This window comes from Cynara cardunculus (genome assembly GCF_001531365.2).
Source record: "Cynara cardunculus var. scolymus isolate 2C chromosome LG 8, CcrdV1, whole genome shotgun sequence".
Lineage (NCBI taxonomy): Eukaryota > Viridiplantae > Streptophyta > Magnoliopsida > Asterales > Asteraceae > Cynara > Cynara cardunculus.
The window spans coordinates 21,999,327-22,014,120 of NC_037535.1; the positions used below are offsets into that span (position 1 = coordinate 21,999,327).

The window sequence follows — 14,794 nt, forward strand, 5'->3', positions numbered from 1 at the left end:
TTTTTTAATTTAGAAAAACACTTACAAAATATTTTTTATTTTTAATTAAAATAATTTTTATCAATAATCTTTTTTAAATGTAAGTATTTTTTGGTATATTTATTTATTTTATAGATGTAAATACTTTTTTGATTTAAAAAATGTTTAAGGACTTAATCGTTCAAAATATAAAAGTTCATTGGTTTTTTCAAACTTTTTTATTATTATTTTACCATATTAACCAATTTTATAAGTCATAATGATGTATCTAACATATTTTGAAAAATCCAAGGAGTTGTTTAACAGATTTTGAAATCTTCAAGGACTTATTTATTGCAAAAAATTGTCCGAAAACTTAATCATTTCAAATACGAAAATTCATTTTGTTTTTTTAGACTTTTTCTTTTATTTAAATAGAAAGGATATTAGGTTAACACAAGATATGATTTGTATTTTTTCTTTTGTGTTTTAAATTTGGAGATATTCAATGTACCACCGCCAAGAACACCCAACCCAAACCATGGTTAAATAGAAAGCAGGCAGGAGCGCATTGCGCACACCGAACCCGTTAGCGGACGCTAGTAAATCCCAGGGAGCGCACTGCGCACCCTGAACAAGTTAGCAAACCATGGTCAACCTGAAAGAATCCTCCGTTTGCCTATATAAAGAAGCCCATTTCCACGCTTGGTTACCCACACCTGCTTCCTTTCGTTTTAGAGCTTCAAATTCTATTCAATTCTCTCTTTAATGGCTGCCGCAGACGTTGAATATAGATGTTTTGTTGGTGGCCTCGCATGGGCCACTACTGATCGATCCCTTGAAGACGCCTTCGCTCAGTACGGCGAGATCATCGATTCGAAGGTCCGTTTGTCGCAAAGTTCCGATTCGGATCGATCCCGATTCGGCTTTGTTTGACAAATATCACACGATAACAAATCTCTCTTCTGTTACTGTTACTATGGTTTTCTTGATCTGTTACTATTTGTGTTACTTTTACTGATAATCTAAAACGGTACGTTCATCCTCTTCTCTTATAAGAGACGACGATCGATCGATTTTATGATGCAGTTTTATTCTTATTTATTTATTAATGATTTCATTGGTTTCAGATCTTGATGTATACATGTTTCCTTGTATTGTTCAGATCATCAATGATCGCGAGACCGGCAGATCTAGAGGATTCGGTTTCGTTACCTTCAAGGATGAACAATCATTGAGAGACGCGATCGAAGGAATGAACGGTCAGAGCCTTGACGGACGTAACATCACCGTGAATGAGGCGCAGTCCCGCAGTGGAGGCGGTGGAGGCGGCGGTGGATTCCGTAGCGGTGGAGGCGGTGGTCGACGTGAAGGTGGATACGGTGGTGGTGGTGGTGGTGGTTATGGAGGTGGCCGTCGTGAAGGAGGTGGTGGTGGTGGATATGGAGGAGGTCGTGACCGTGGTTACGGCGGTGGTGACGGTGGGGCCCATTACTCGAGGGGAGGCGGTGATTCCGAGGGAAACTGGAGAAATTAGTTAGAGATATAATTATCGGGATCTGGTATCGTGTTTTTGATTTACGAATCTGTTGTTGTGTTTCACTGTTTTTGACCTGTTACTCTCTGTCCTTGTCCAATCCGATGCTTTTAGAAAGCAAAAAAGTTATAATGAATTTTTTTTATGATTCCGGTATATCAAAGTCCATTGATGAAATCGTATTTGTGCTCTCAAAAGTATTCGCCCAATTGCAACATTTGAAGCTTTAGGGTTCTTGATCAAGCTCGTCAATGGTGGTTATGCTTAATTTTGTAGTAGGATGAATTCTGGGGGTGTTTGGGATTGTTCCGGTAATAAGTATTTTTATACCAGTTGTATGGATAGTTAATACCGATGCCAAATTGGTAATAAAGAGTTTTTGAAGAAGTTAAATCATTTTAAAGGGTTGTTTGTTTATCTTTTAATAGTTTCGTTAAGAGGCAACTTTTGAATCGTTAAGAGGTGAATATTGTTTGGTAAAAAAAAGTTTGTCTCTAAATGGTTTTAAAACCCTTTGAATAATTTTGTATTATCGGCCTCTCTTTAACCATTAAGAGCTCTAATTTTATTTTGAACAATTAACAAACAATTATATTTCATTTTGCATTATATTATGAGAAGTCTCTTAATTATTCTTACCATTTAATGATTTTGCACAAAACCATTCAGTAACTGTCAAACAACCTCTTAACTTTTGATAAAGACTTTTGTAGAAAAACATAAGTTGTTTCAAAAATAGGCAATCCAAAACACCCCCCTCAAATCCACGAGTGGAGTGATATTCTACAAGGAATAAGAAACTTAAAGGGATGTTTACAAGACAAGTATTTATCATTGCCATCAAAATGAACTGATGGTTAACATTTTATCAAGTAAGAATCATCATTTTCACTTATTAGGTAAGACTCTTGATGTTTGTTATTTTTCTTAAAAGAAAAAACTCTCGATTCTTATTATGTTTGATAAAAGTAATTTCAGTAAAGCAAAGCATTCATTAGTTGGGGACCAAAAGATGGGGGGTATCTTGGATCAACACAAAGCATATTCTACCAAACAAATTAGTAGTTTGACCTGAACGTTATTAAAACGATCTGGATAGGAACTGTGGTTATACAAAAACCACACACCTTTCTTTCTATTTTTTCTATATTTTTAAATTTGGTCCACATGGTTTGTTAAAAATAACATTTTTGCCATAATAGTTTCAAAATTACAAGATGATCTTGTTATAATGGAAATTGAGAAGGATTTTTGAAAGTAGATTCTTCTTTTTTATCAATCAAAAACCTAGGGTTCCCTTATCGGGGATCCTTGGGGAAGAAGATCACCAGTAGGTTTGTCTAGAAGCAGCCATCCCGTACGGAGGTAGAAAGCCCACGGGTCGGAAGCATCCATCCTTGAAAGAGTGCGTAATAGCTCACCGATCGAGCGCTTGTATTACTGTGGCTGCTGGCACAGATTACACATAGTATGCCCTTCCTCCATCAGCGTATCTTTGAGAATTTGGTCCATCCTTTTAATAACCATTATCATAGTTTTTACAAACTATGATAATCATCTTGTAATTTCAAAACTATAAAGACAAAATGGGTTATTTGTTACAAACCCTAGAAACCAAATTTGTAGTTTTCTATTTTCATATTATAAAATAAGTTTATAAATTAAGTGGATTTTATTTTACATCTCAAATGAAACTGAGCCGATACCATTTGGTCTTTTCTTTTTAAATAAAGGTTTTCTTTTCAAAGAAAGCAAAATATTTCTTGCGTTTTCCATTTTTTCTTTTTTAATAAATAAAAAAGTTTGTGTGAGTGGTCTTCTAAATAGATTTTTTTTGAAGCATTGTTTGGTAAATTAAGCTAACTTATTTGTAGGTACATATTTGAATGCATATAAGTTCGTTTATTTGAAACATTATTTGGAGTAACGTTTTGGTAGCTTATTATTTTTTCAAATTATAACCTTCATTAATAATAATAATTGTTTTGTTACTATAAATTATAAATAAAGATTTAATAAAATTTAAATATTACTAATATTAATAAATATTAATTATTATTAAAAATTAATTATTAANAACAATTGGTATCAGAGCAGGTCACGGGTTCGAATCCCATGGTGTGCATAATATGCAAGGAGTGGATAATTATGAGAAAGGCATGTTGCGCGGCCATTGACTTCTAACGAAGCTCTTATTAGTACCGGCAGATGCTGGGGGGGGATTGTTGGTCACGGTTCCAGCATCTTCCTAAATCGAAACGTGGCGCTGGCTGCTACGCTATAAAGGGAAATAAGGTTGCGCCTTCACCAAGGCAATTGCTTTTGGTGTAGTGGGTAAGCGCTTGATCCTAACAGAAAGGGACTGCCAATCTTGGACTCTGGTATCCAGAGGGTACTAGCTTTGAACTAACAACATACTCAGATGCAGATTATGCAGGGTGTATGTTGGACAGGAAGAGTACTTTGGGTCATGTACAATTTCTGGGAGACAAACTCGTAAGCTGGGCTTCCAAGAAACAAAACCATGTATCCATTTCTACCACTAAAGCAGAATACGTAGCTGCTGCTAGCTGCTGTTCTCAAGTACTTTGGATGCAGACACAGCTCAGAGATTATGGTTTTTATTTTAATAAAATTTCCATTTATTGTGATTTGAAAAGCGCAATTGCTATATCTTGTAATCCTATTCAAGACACTAAAGACCAAACATATAGATATCCAGTATCACTTTATTAAAGATAATGTTGAAAAGGGAACTATTGAATTATATTTTGTAAATACAGAATTTCAACTAGCTGACTTATTTATGAAAGCTTGAAGTTCCCTGATAATCAATCTTCAAGATAATACTCATCTATGGCAGATTCAAGTATGAACATTAAGAACATTCAAGATGAAGTTTTGAGAGAGAAAGTCAAATCTCACAATATGGTCAAACTCTTATTTACGTAATCAGATTTAACAATAAAAGAATCCTACCTAATTACAAAGAACTTACCCTTTATATAGGGTCAAAGATGTAAACAAAGTCAAAGTCAAACAATCTATATAAAAGTCAAACACAATGACTTTTATACAATTATAGACAATTTTAACTTTCAAGACGAATTTTTATTTTACACTGAATTTCAGTCCTAACATTCTCCCCCTTTGTATTCAGACTTGAACGAATTTGCGCGTTTTGAGTCTCGTTTGAAATTTGTTGCTTTAAGCACTCTATGTCTTCATCAAAAGAATCTCCAACTTGAAATCTTCAAGCAATCGTTTGTTGAGAAAGATCTTCTAACATTCTCCCCTTCGAATGTAGAACAACGATGATCTTCTCTTTTGACAATGTAGAACAAAAACAATAACAATCTTCAGAATTAAATTTTAACAAACTTTCTCTTCAAAGGTAATCTTCATCAGCAAACTGTTGTAAAATTGATCTTCACATTCAACAACTCTTAGACATTGTAGCACGTAACTAATTTTTTGTAATAATATCCAGTCGCACTCCTTTTGAGTCTTTTGCCATCATTGAAGTTACTCCCCCTTGATCTTTACAACAAATTCCCCCTTATAATGTTCGGAATTGGACATTTCATTCATTATTACATATTCCTCTTATGATGAAATGAGAATCATTACATCATACACAAGAGTGAATGAAATTTTCAGGGAAAGCCGTCAATTAATGAAATTGTAAGTAGATCTTTTCAAATCCACTTGTTTAATCTTTTCAGATTAAGGGAATGAGAAGATAACAACCAATTCCAACGTATGAAATTGTTTTCAATCTTATAAAAAGATTGGTCTGTGAGTATAACAGATATACTCAGTACAACGATATATTGTATATATGAGACTTTATGAGGCTCATCTCACCAGGTCTTCCATTCAATCATTGATAGCTTAATAATTGCATATCTATGAATGTTTTGGCAAAATAATATATAAAATGCAATCTGTGTAGTGTAGAAAGATAAAGCAACATATGCTTCTATTTAGTCTCAAAAAGATAAACCGTGTGGAGTACACAAATTTATCAGACTCAATTAGTGATCAAAAAGACTTTAAGGGGGGACATATATCCTTCTGATTCAATATCAACTTTCTCCGAAATGAGAAATTGATAGATGATGAGCTGCGTGCCCCAAGTGTTATTGAAACACTTATCTGTTGAGAGATAAATGAGTAGCTGGTGGGGTTGTAACAAGAACTGGACTGGGCTTTGCCTTTTTCAATATTAGTCTCGAAAGATTTGAGAACTAATAAATTATGTGGTATGCCCAGAATTTAGAAGTTTGGAACAGGATCTTGTTTATTCTTTTGATCCTGACACAATGCTCATCAATTCTTTTGTCTCACATCAACTACCCCTCTCTTTTCCATTTTCATCTCTGCACACAAACCCTTTTGTGTTTAATCTCACTCAGATATGGTTGTCCTCTTGGGTAGGTCCATCGGTTCTGACATTCCATAGAGGTATTTCTGTTAAGCACTCGGTCTCTCCTAAATAACAGTATGCTCAGTTGATCACATTGGTTGATCAAGAATATTATTGCAAATAAAGCACAATGATCAGATAAAATTGATCAAGAAATTTGGCTTTTAAGCACAATCAATAAAGGAATGGTGCGACAACAATCAGATTATTCGGTATGCGAGAGAAATGAATGAAGATCTGTAAGAACGAGTTTACAAATTCTAATAAAAAAATGAAGTGTATATCAATCAAGGTAAAAAATATCAGAAAAAATTAACCTTTGAATACAAACGAGCATATTATCCCCGAAAATGATTTTCTTATAAGAGACGTGATAATAACAGTTTGAAGAATAGCTGAAACAGGTATTGGAGTTATGTTTGATGCGAAATTATGCAAGTAAAATCTCAGGAAATACCTGTTCAGAAAATGTACTCGCTTCCCAAAAAAAATTTATTCACTTCCCGAAAACATTTATTTAAAAACTTTTAGAGACTCCCCCTAGAAAGTAGATTATAGTAATGTTTCAGTTCAACTCAAAAAATAAAAAAATAAAAATAAAGGAAACATGTTTAGCACGGGTCCTAAACTGAGTGTTTAGAAACCACACTCGGTAAAGCACAGGTCCTGAACTGAATTGTTCAGAAGCCTTTGTTTGGACAGTTTACAACTCCCCCTGTATTAGTGCATCACTGATATGATATTCTAATCAGCATAAAATTGATACACCTGCAAAATCAAATTAGACATATTTTGGTACCCAAACAAACTTGGGTCCTATTTTGTTAGTATCGGGCTGGGGTATGTTATAACTTCCAAGCCATCTATTCCTATTAGATGTTTTCTTTTTAGCACTTTGAACAGGATGATCATATACAAAATATGATCCATACCAGTTATTGTACTCATACCTGTTCTTACCTTTCCAATCCTTCTGATATCTGTTGTCTGTACTCCATCTGTTGTATGTCTTCTTGTTCACAAAATCTGTTGTTTTGCATGTGGAGCACATGATTCTTCTCTTGCTAAGTTGAATCAAATCAGTAGTAGATCTTACAAAACAAGGAAGATGATTAGTAACAACAGGGGTACGAGATGAAACATATTCAGATTTACTGACCCAAATGCTTTTAACCTTAGAAGAACAATTGGGTGATCTAATGACATACCCTTGATAATACTGATTAGAAGAACGAGAATAGTTCTTAGAAACAGTTGATTTAGGGCTGCTTGAATAACTGTTCTATTTGGAACAGTCATAGAAGCTAGTTTTACACTGAGAAGGAGAACCAATTGAGCTTTGAACACAAGAAAAGTCTTTGACTTTCTGTAAAAGCTTGTCTCTTTCCACAGTAACTAAATCATACTTATTTTTGAGTTATGTTCTCATCTTCAATTCAGTTTCAAGGTTTGTGTTTAGATCAGATGATTTCTTTGTAGTATCTAGGAGTTTACCTTCTAACTCCTTCTTAAGCATTTCAAACTTCTTCTTCTGATTTATAAAATCTCTTCTCTCTTCATCTGAGCTGCTCTTTTCATTCTCAAAAGCGATGTCAAGCCAATTTTTCTTATCAGCAAGCTCTTTAGCATTAGTTGTATGTTTCTTTATAGTATTTCTCTTCTCAAGAGCAAATTGCTTCTTCTCTTCATCTAAAGCCTTCTGCTTTAGAGCAATGATGCCAGATAATTTATGTGTTTGGCTCTGACACTCTTCTGTGATGTCTTTCTTCTCTTTATATTCTTGGCACGTTCCAAGATGATTAGCTGCTCAAAACATATCGATGAAATATCTAAATTGCTTAAGCTGTATCCGATATACACTCTAATCCGCTCAAGTCTTTAGCGATTTACACACTAAATCAGTCACAACCTATGAGATGTCAGGCGATGAAGGACTCCGATCAAGCCTTATCCTTTGTCCAATAACCAGCCTAACTCGCCTAGTCCTTGAACGATTTACAGGTTTATCCGCTTACACCTTGAGCGATGAACAAACTAATCCAGCTAAGCTAGTGCGATGTAAAGATATTCGGACACAACTCAGTCTTGCCAAGCGAGACAGCCTAAATCGGTCACCTAGTCAAGTATGAGCCAAGCGTATATCCGCTCAAACCTTGAGCGATTTGCACCCTTATCCGTTCAAGTCTTGTACGATGTAGTCCCTTATCCGTTCAAGCCTTGTACGATGTAGACCCTTAATTGCATAAACCCTCAAAACAGTTTAGCAAAATCCGGACACCTTTATGCACCAAACAGATTATGTAAACCAATCATCAAATCATCTAAGCATCAACCGGTTTAATAAAGTCCGATCACCAAGCAAGATATGAGGCAGGCGATTTAAATGGAAAGGATACCACCCAATCATTCATAATCCAATCAAAATCAACAAACACACACATAAACTACAAAAAATTTAATCAAAAATGGATCAAAAATCTAAATTTTTTAAAACTTTTCCAAGAACACCAATTTTTTTTAAAAACACTAATTTCATCATATTTTAAAAACATATGATCAAATCACGAAAAAATTGTGAATAACAAAGATTCACAATGAAATTACGAACAATTTGATTAAAGCTTTAGATGAAAAAGGTTTCAGCTTTCTTGTAACTAAGTTAGGAATGTTAAATTTGAAAATTTAAGTTTTTCTTAAAAACTGTTCAATTTATTGAACTGAGTTTAAGTCAAATACATTTTTTCCAAATATCTGTATTTCTTAATACAAATCAGTATTTTAATTTTTTAATGTGATTTAAAATATTTTGATAGTGGAATCTATATTTGAGAGGGAGTGTTGAATTTTGTTTTTGTTTTACTGATTCATTTTTCGAGGGGGAGTTAACATATTTGTATGATACTAACTGTTTAAATTTTCTTACAGATACGGTTAAAATATCTAATTTTTAAAAGATTTTGAGTTTAAAAGGATAAGTGTTTGTTCGATTTAGTCTAATCTAGACAACACTTTGTTCGATATAGTCTTATATCCGGACAAAGTAATGTCCGATTTAGAATAATCCGGACAAAAGGCTATTCGATAAACTCCTATCCGGATAAGATTAGATATGTAAGGACAAGTTTGTGGTAAATCACTCAATGAGTCATGTGATTTGAGTCTAAATCGCTCAATTAGTCATGCGATTTGAGTATATATCGTTCAAGGAGTTATCCGGACTTTGTTTATCCGGATGAAGTATTATTCGATTTACCTTTGTGAGTTATCCGATTTATTGACTTAGTGCTATGTGTGAGTATAAATCGGACAACCCTTTGTTCGATTTATCTTAATCCGGACATCTCTTCGTTCGGATTAGAAGTTGAAGGGTTTTTTCACCTTCTATATAAATGTTCGTCCGATTTTCATTTCATTTTTTACTGGTCTACTCCACATCATACATTCCTGTTCATCATAGTTATCGGATAACTCAATTATCAAGTTCCTCATCTTCTTCTTCATTTCTAATCTGAACTATTGGACTGTTTCTTTGATACTTTAAGGTTTGAATCTTTAATCGAGGTATTTGTTAGACCCCATAATTCATAAGTGTAAAAGTAATGAAGAATAATAAGTGATGAAGAACCAGAAGACCGATGAAGACGTTAAGGAAAAATTGACTAAGTCTGGAGAATCGACCAGAGATGCGATGGAAAGAGCATCTTCTTCACCCCTCTGGTCAACAACACTTATAGTTTTCTTCAGCAGTTCAACCAGAGGCATGCGATGAAGATATGAAGATAAAGTTGAATTAACATTCCATGGAAGACAGCTGGAGATAACTAATCGACAGCTGGATTTCAAGTTTATCTTGATTTATAGCTTATCCATACTTTAGATAAACATTATCTTTCCTAGAAGATTGGCTAGATAGTTTTASTAGATAKTTATCTTCTTATCGCTAGTATAAATAGGTGATTAGGCCTATTGTGATTAATGCCGCTTTTACGTTTTYATATTRAATAAAGTGAAATTATTGGCACTCAAGATTGTTCTTTGAATGTTCATACATTGTTCTTGAGTGTTCATCATTTTGCTCATTAAAACACTATAATTTGGTTATTTTTAACTTGATTATTAGTGTCATTGAGAGATTTGGGAACAACAATTGGTATCAAAGCCAATTGATTGCTTTTCCAATCAAATGATCATCCAAAATCTCTCAATTCACGTTTTTCACAAAATATTTTCACCAAAAAAAAAACGTAAATTTTCTGTCTTCTAAAATCCTGATGGCCAACTGGAATTCCGCATATAGTGTTGGTTCCCTTACCAAGCCTCCAACTCTTCAACGAGAAGAGTACCCATAATGGAGAATAAGGATGGTAAACTTCTTGAAAGGGATGGACAGAAACATCCTGCGATCTGTAATGGAGGGTCCTTACGTTCCACAAACTCTTGTCCCAAGAGTCCCAGGAACAAATACCACAACAGAAATTCCTGCATATTACATGCCCAAGAATGAGAAAAACTGGGATGAAGACGATATTGAGCATGTGGAAACTGACAAGAAGGCCAAGCGACTAATCATCATGGCCATTCCAATGAAATTTTTCAATCCCTTGATGCATGCTCTACAACAAAGGAATTGTGGGATAAACTTGCGAGCCAATTGGAAGGAGGAGCTAAAACAAAGAAAAATCGTAGAGCACAATGTCTCAACGAATACACCAACTTTAAAGCTCTTCCTGATGAACCAATATAGAAGACTTACGATCGTTTCAACACATTGATTAATCAATGTCGTCGAAATGATATCACCAAAACAAAGGAAGAAAACAATGTTTTGTTCCTAAAAAGTCTTGGCGATGAATGGACTCAGCTATCAATGTCCCTTCAAGCTAATCAGGATCTAGACGGCTGGTCACTTCATGATGTATATGGAACGCTTGCAGCACAAGAGAACGACATAATGAAGAAGAAAGTATCCATCGGTGGACCCCTGGCTCTTGCTGCTGATGAAAAGGAAGTATCAAGGACCTCCACCAGAGATCACAAGTAGAAAGGAAAGAAAGCAATGGTGGTAGAATCAGAATCTGAAGACGAGTCATCTGAATCAGATGATGATATCAAAGCCTTTGCTAAGTCTCTGGCCTTGATTACAAGACAGTTCCAAAAGAAGTTCATCAAGAAACCCTATGAATGAAGAGACTTCAAGAAGGAGAAGTACCAGTCATACCATGAGAAGAAACCATCGAAATTCTATCAGAAGGAAGATAGAAGAGAAGAAAGAGAAGATAGAGAGGACAGAAGGGAGAACAAGAAATAAGATAGAAACGGAAGGAAAAATGACCTTCGCTGCTTCAGATGCGGGAAAATTGGTCATTTTTCAAAAGAGTGTAGAGGACGATTAGTAAAGGATGCCGATTATTACAAGAATAAGTACAAGTACAATCCAAGAGAGCGAAGCCTGATGCCTGAGAAAGAAAATTGGGTATCCGACTCTTCATCCGATGAAAAAGGTACAGCACTCATCTATATGATGGACACATCCACTACATAATCCACCTCCGACTCTGATGATCAGGTATGTGAGTCTACTTCCAGTGAAACCAACTCTGTTCCAACTGAGCTAGAGTTAAAGGTAATAAAACTTTCAGAGGATTTGTTTAAATTGAAAGAGAAATTAAATTTTAAAAAATCTGAAAGACTAAAAGCGGAAAAAGAAGCAAGTTTCTACAAAAGAGAGACTAATCTTCTAACCGAAGAAAAAGCCGAACTTGCTAAGGAAAAGACTCGTATTACCACACTTAAGAAATCAGAGGAAGAAAAACTTCTGGAGCTAAACAAACGAATAACTAAGGACTTAGAAAGAAAACTAAGGCCTTAAAAGAATCCGAGGCAGAGAGACTAAACTCAGTTGCTCTTAAAGATTTCTTTCAAAAGGAAAGGGAGATCCTTCACCAGAAGCTTCAAACCAATGAACTTCTGACGAAGAAATACAAAGATGCCCAAGATGTGTATGAAAAGTTAAACGATCAAACGGACACTCAAGGGATTGGATTCAATGAATTGGACTCCTTCATCGATTCAAAGAAATCCACCCTAGAATCCACTTTCAAACTTGGATGCATTTAGAAACCCAACTTTTTCCCAAAACCAAAAGTAAATTTTAAAAGAGTTAAAGTCGATGGAGAAACTGTCGTCTTAAGACAGGATTTTGAAAACGTGGTGTACGAAAGTAGTACAAGTATGAATTCTGATGAAGTGAATGACGCCTCCAAACCAGAGGCCGATGGAAACCCTATGTTTAAATTAGAGTCTCTAGTTGAATGTCTCACTTCATCAGCAAGTACTATTGATGAAAAGGATAATCCTAGTATGGAACCATCAGCTGATGAATCGATGAACCAGCAAAGTAACATTGGAAGTTCATCTAAATCAGAAATAATGGAACTCCCAACAGATCACTCTGAAGCATCAACCTCTGAACCCACACCTCCCTCAAACATCCATGATTTCGAGAAATCAGCGAGAGACTTTCTTGACTCCGAATCTGAAAAGGAGATAGTCTGTAAATCACCCAAGAAAATTGAGGATAAGAAGTCTCAAAACTTCAAACCCTCAATAAAATATGATGCTCCATTATCGATGAAAACTTCAGACAAAGAAAAGGGAAAACTGGGCAATATCAAATCTGCTAACGATAACCCTGGCCTCTGAGAACTCTAACCATCACTTTTCATCTCATGCAACTGAAGAAAAGCAACCCTTCCTCAGAAGGAAAGAAGTAAAGACCAAGACCACAAATAAAAAATCAACACTAGATAGGAAGTTTGTATAAACAACCGATGCTAGGACAGGATCTTCATTCTCTGCATTTACTTCTTCATTTCCATCGAATAAAAAGAATGTTAGACATACATATCCAAAGCATCATAACTGTCAATGTTTAACTCTCTTACAAAACCTGAGGAATCACATGTTGACACATCACTACATATTCTTCCAACACGTTTATCGATACAAAGTTAAAATCAATGAAAACGGGAAAAAGCCCAAATCCAAGGGCAAGGGAAATGCTAATAAACCCATGCCTGCAAAGGCTAAGGGTAATGAAAAGAGAGTTGTACCCCCTACTAACAAACGTGGACCCATTAAGAAATGGGTACCTAAAACCCCTTAATTTGTCTTGCAGGACCAGCATGTGCAACCATGATACATGGATTCAGGTTACTCTAGGCACATGACTGGTGACAAAAGTCAGCTGACCTCCTTCATCGAAAAATCTGGAGGCTCTGTTACTTTTGGAGACAACCGCAAGGGAACAATCAAGGGATACAAAACTCTCATCAAAGGCAACATCTCCATCAGCAAAGTGGCTTATGTTGAAGGTTTGAAGCACAACTTACTAAGCATAAGCCAGTTCTGCAACAAGGGTCTTGAAGTCAGGTTCCGTAAATGTTTCTGTATCATAGAAACAAAGCCCGGTCAAACAATCATCAACTTTGATGCACTATGAAAACTAGCCACACAGAAGCTGGTCAAGGGAATTTCGGATCTTAAATTTGAAAAAGATCATCTATGCTCAGCCTGTAAGGTGGGAAAGCTAAGACAGGCCTCACATAAAACCAAGTCAGAAACCTCCTGCACCAAGCCCTTGGACATGGTACATATAGATCTCTGTGGGCCAATATCAACTCAAAATCTCTCTAGAAAGAAGTACATGTTAGTACTGGTTGATGAATACTCCAGATACACCTGGGTTGAATTTGTAAAGAAGAAATCAGATGTTCCTGACCTACTCATTGGAGTGATGAAAAGGCTCCAAGTCCTTCTACAACGAAAACTAATAAAGATTAGAAGCGACAATGGAACTGAATTCAAAAATGCCAGAATCGATGAATACCTCATCAGTGAAGGCATTACACAAAACTTCTTAGCAGCTAGAACTCCACAACAGAATGGAGTGGTGGAACAAAGGAACAGAACCCTCGTGGAAGCAGCAAGGACCATGCTTGCTTCATTGGAGTTACCTATCACATTCTGGGCTGAAGCTATTTCCACTGCCTCCTTCACCCATAACCGATCTATCATCAACAAGAGGAATTAGAAGACACCCTATGAGCTCATCAACCAAAGAAGACCAAATGTCAAATATTTTCATGTCTTTGGGTGCAAATGCTTTGTACTCAACGATAGGGAATATCTTGTCAAGTTTGACAAGAAAGCTGATGAAGGGATCTTTCTGGGCTATTCTCAAACTGCCAAGGCCTACAGAGTCTACATCAAAAGGACAAGAATTGTCATCGAAAGCATCAATGTGTCCTTTGATGATTCCACATCGATGACTTCTGGACACAACAGTTCAGAACTCGAACTTCAAATGAGAACATCTGATTCATCACTTGGCAAACCCAACGAATCAAAGTTAGCTAAATTATTTGAAGACATCTTCGATGAAGAAGTAATCTCTGGACATGCACCAACTGCAAAATCCACTTCCAGAACCGATGAAGAACATGAAATCTCCAATGCTAAAGGTACATCTCTTACTGAAACTCATGTTACTTCACCTTCTACTTCTTTTGTGTCTTCAGATCAAGATCAAGAACCAGAGTCTAACTCTGGAGATGCTCTCTTTGAAAGGGAGCAAGCAGTCCCATCAGTCAATGAAGAACTGCATCTTGTTGCTCCAGAACCCCAATCAAGCATCAAATGGACAAAAGATCACCCACACCACCAAATCATTGGTGATCCAACATCTGGTGTCAAGACGAGATTTGCCACTGCCATTGAATGCCTCTTCGCCAACTTTCTGAGCATGATAGAACGGAAGAAAATTCAGAAGCCCTACAAGACCCAAACTGGATAGACGCGATGCAAGAAGA

The 14,794-nt window shown here is 35.8% G+C and overlaps 1 protein-coding gene across 2 annotated transcripts; it reads left to right on the forward strand.

Moving 5' to 3' along the window:
* Positions 1-552: 552 nt before the first annotated feature.
* LOC112516707 (glycine-rich RNA-binding protein 2-like) lies at positions 553-1,672 on the forward strand. 2 transcript variants are annotated; one of them, XM_025123908.1, is made up of 2 exons: positions 553-840; positions 1,124-1,672. In XM_025123908.1, the coding sequence occupies exons 1-2, from the start codon at positions 727-729 to the stop codon at positions 1,493-1,495; spliced, it is 486 nt and encodes a 161-aa protein (XP_024979676.1). In that variant the 5' UTR covers positions 553-726; the 3' UTR covers positions 1,496-1,672. The 2 variants fall into 2 exon arrangements, with proteins under 2 accessions (XP_024979676.1, XP_024979677.1); XM_025123909.1 differs by having other exon boundaries at positions 749-991; positions 1,089-1,672.
* The last annotated feature ends 13,122 nt before the right edge of the window (positions 1,673-14,794 follow it).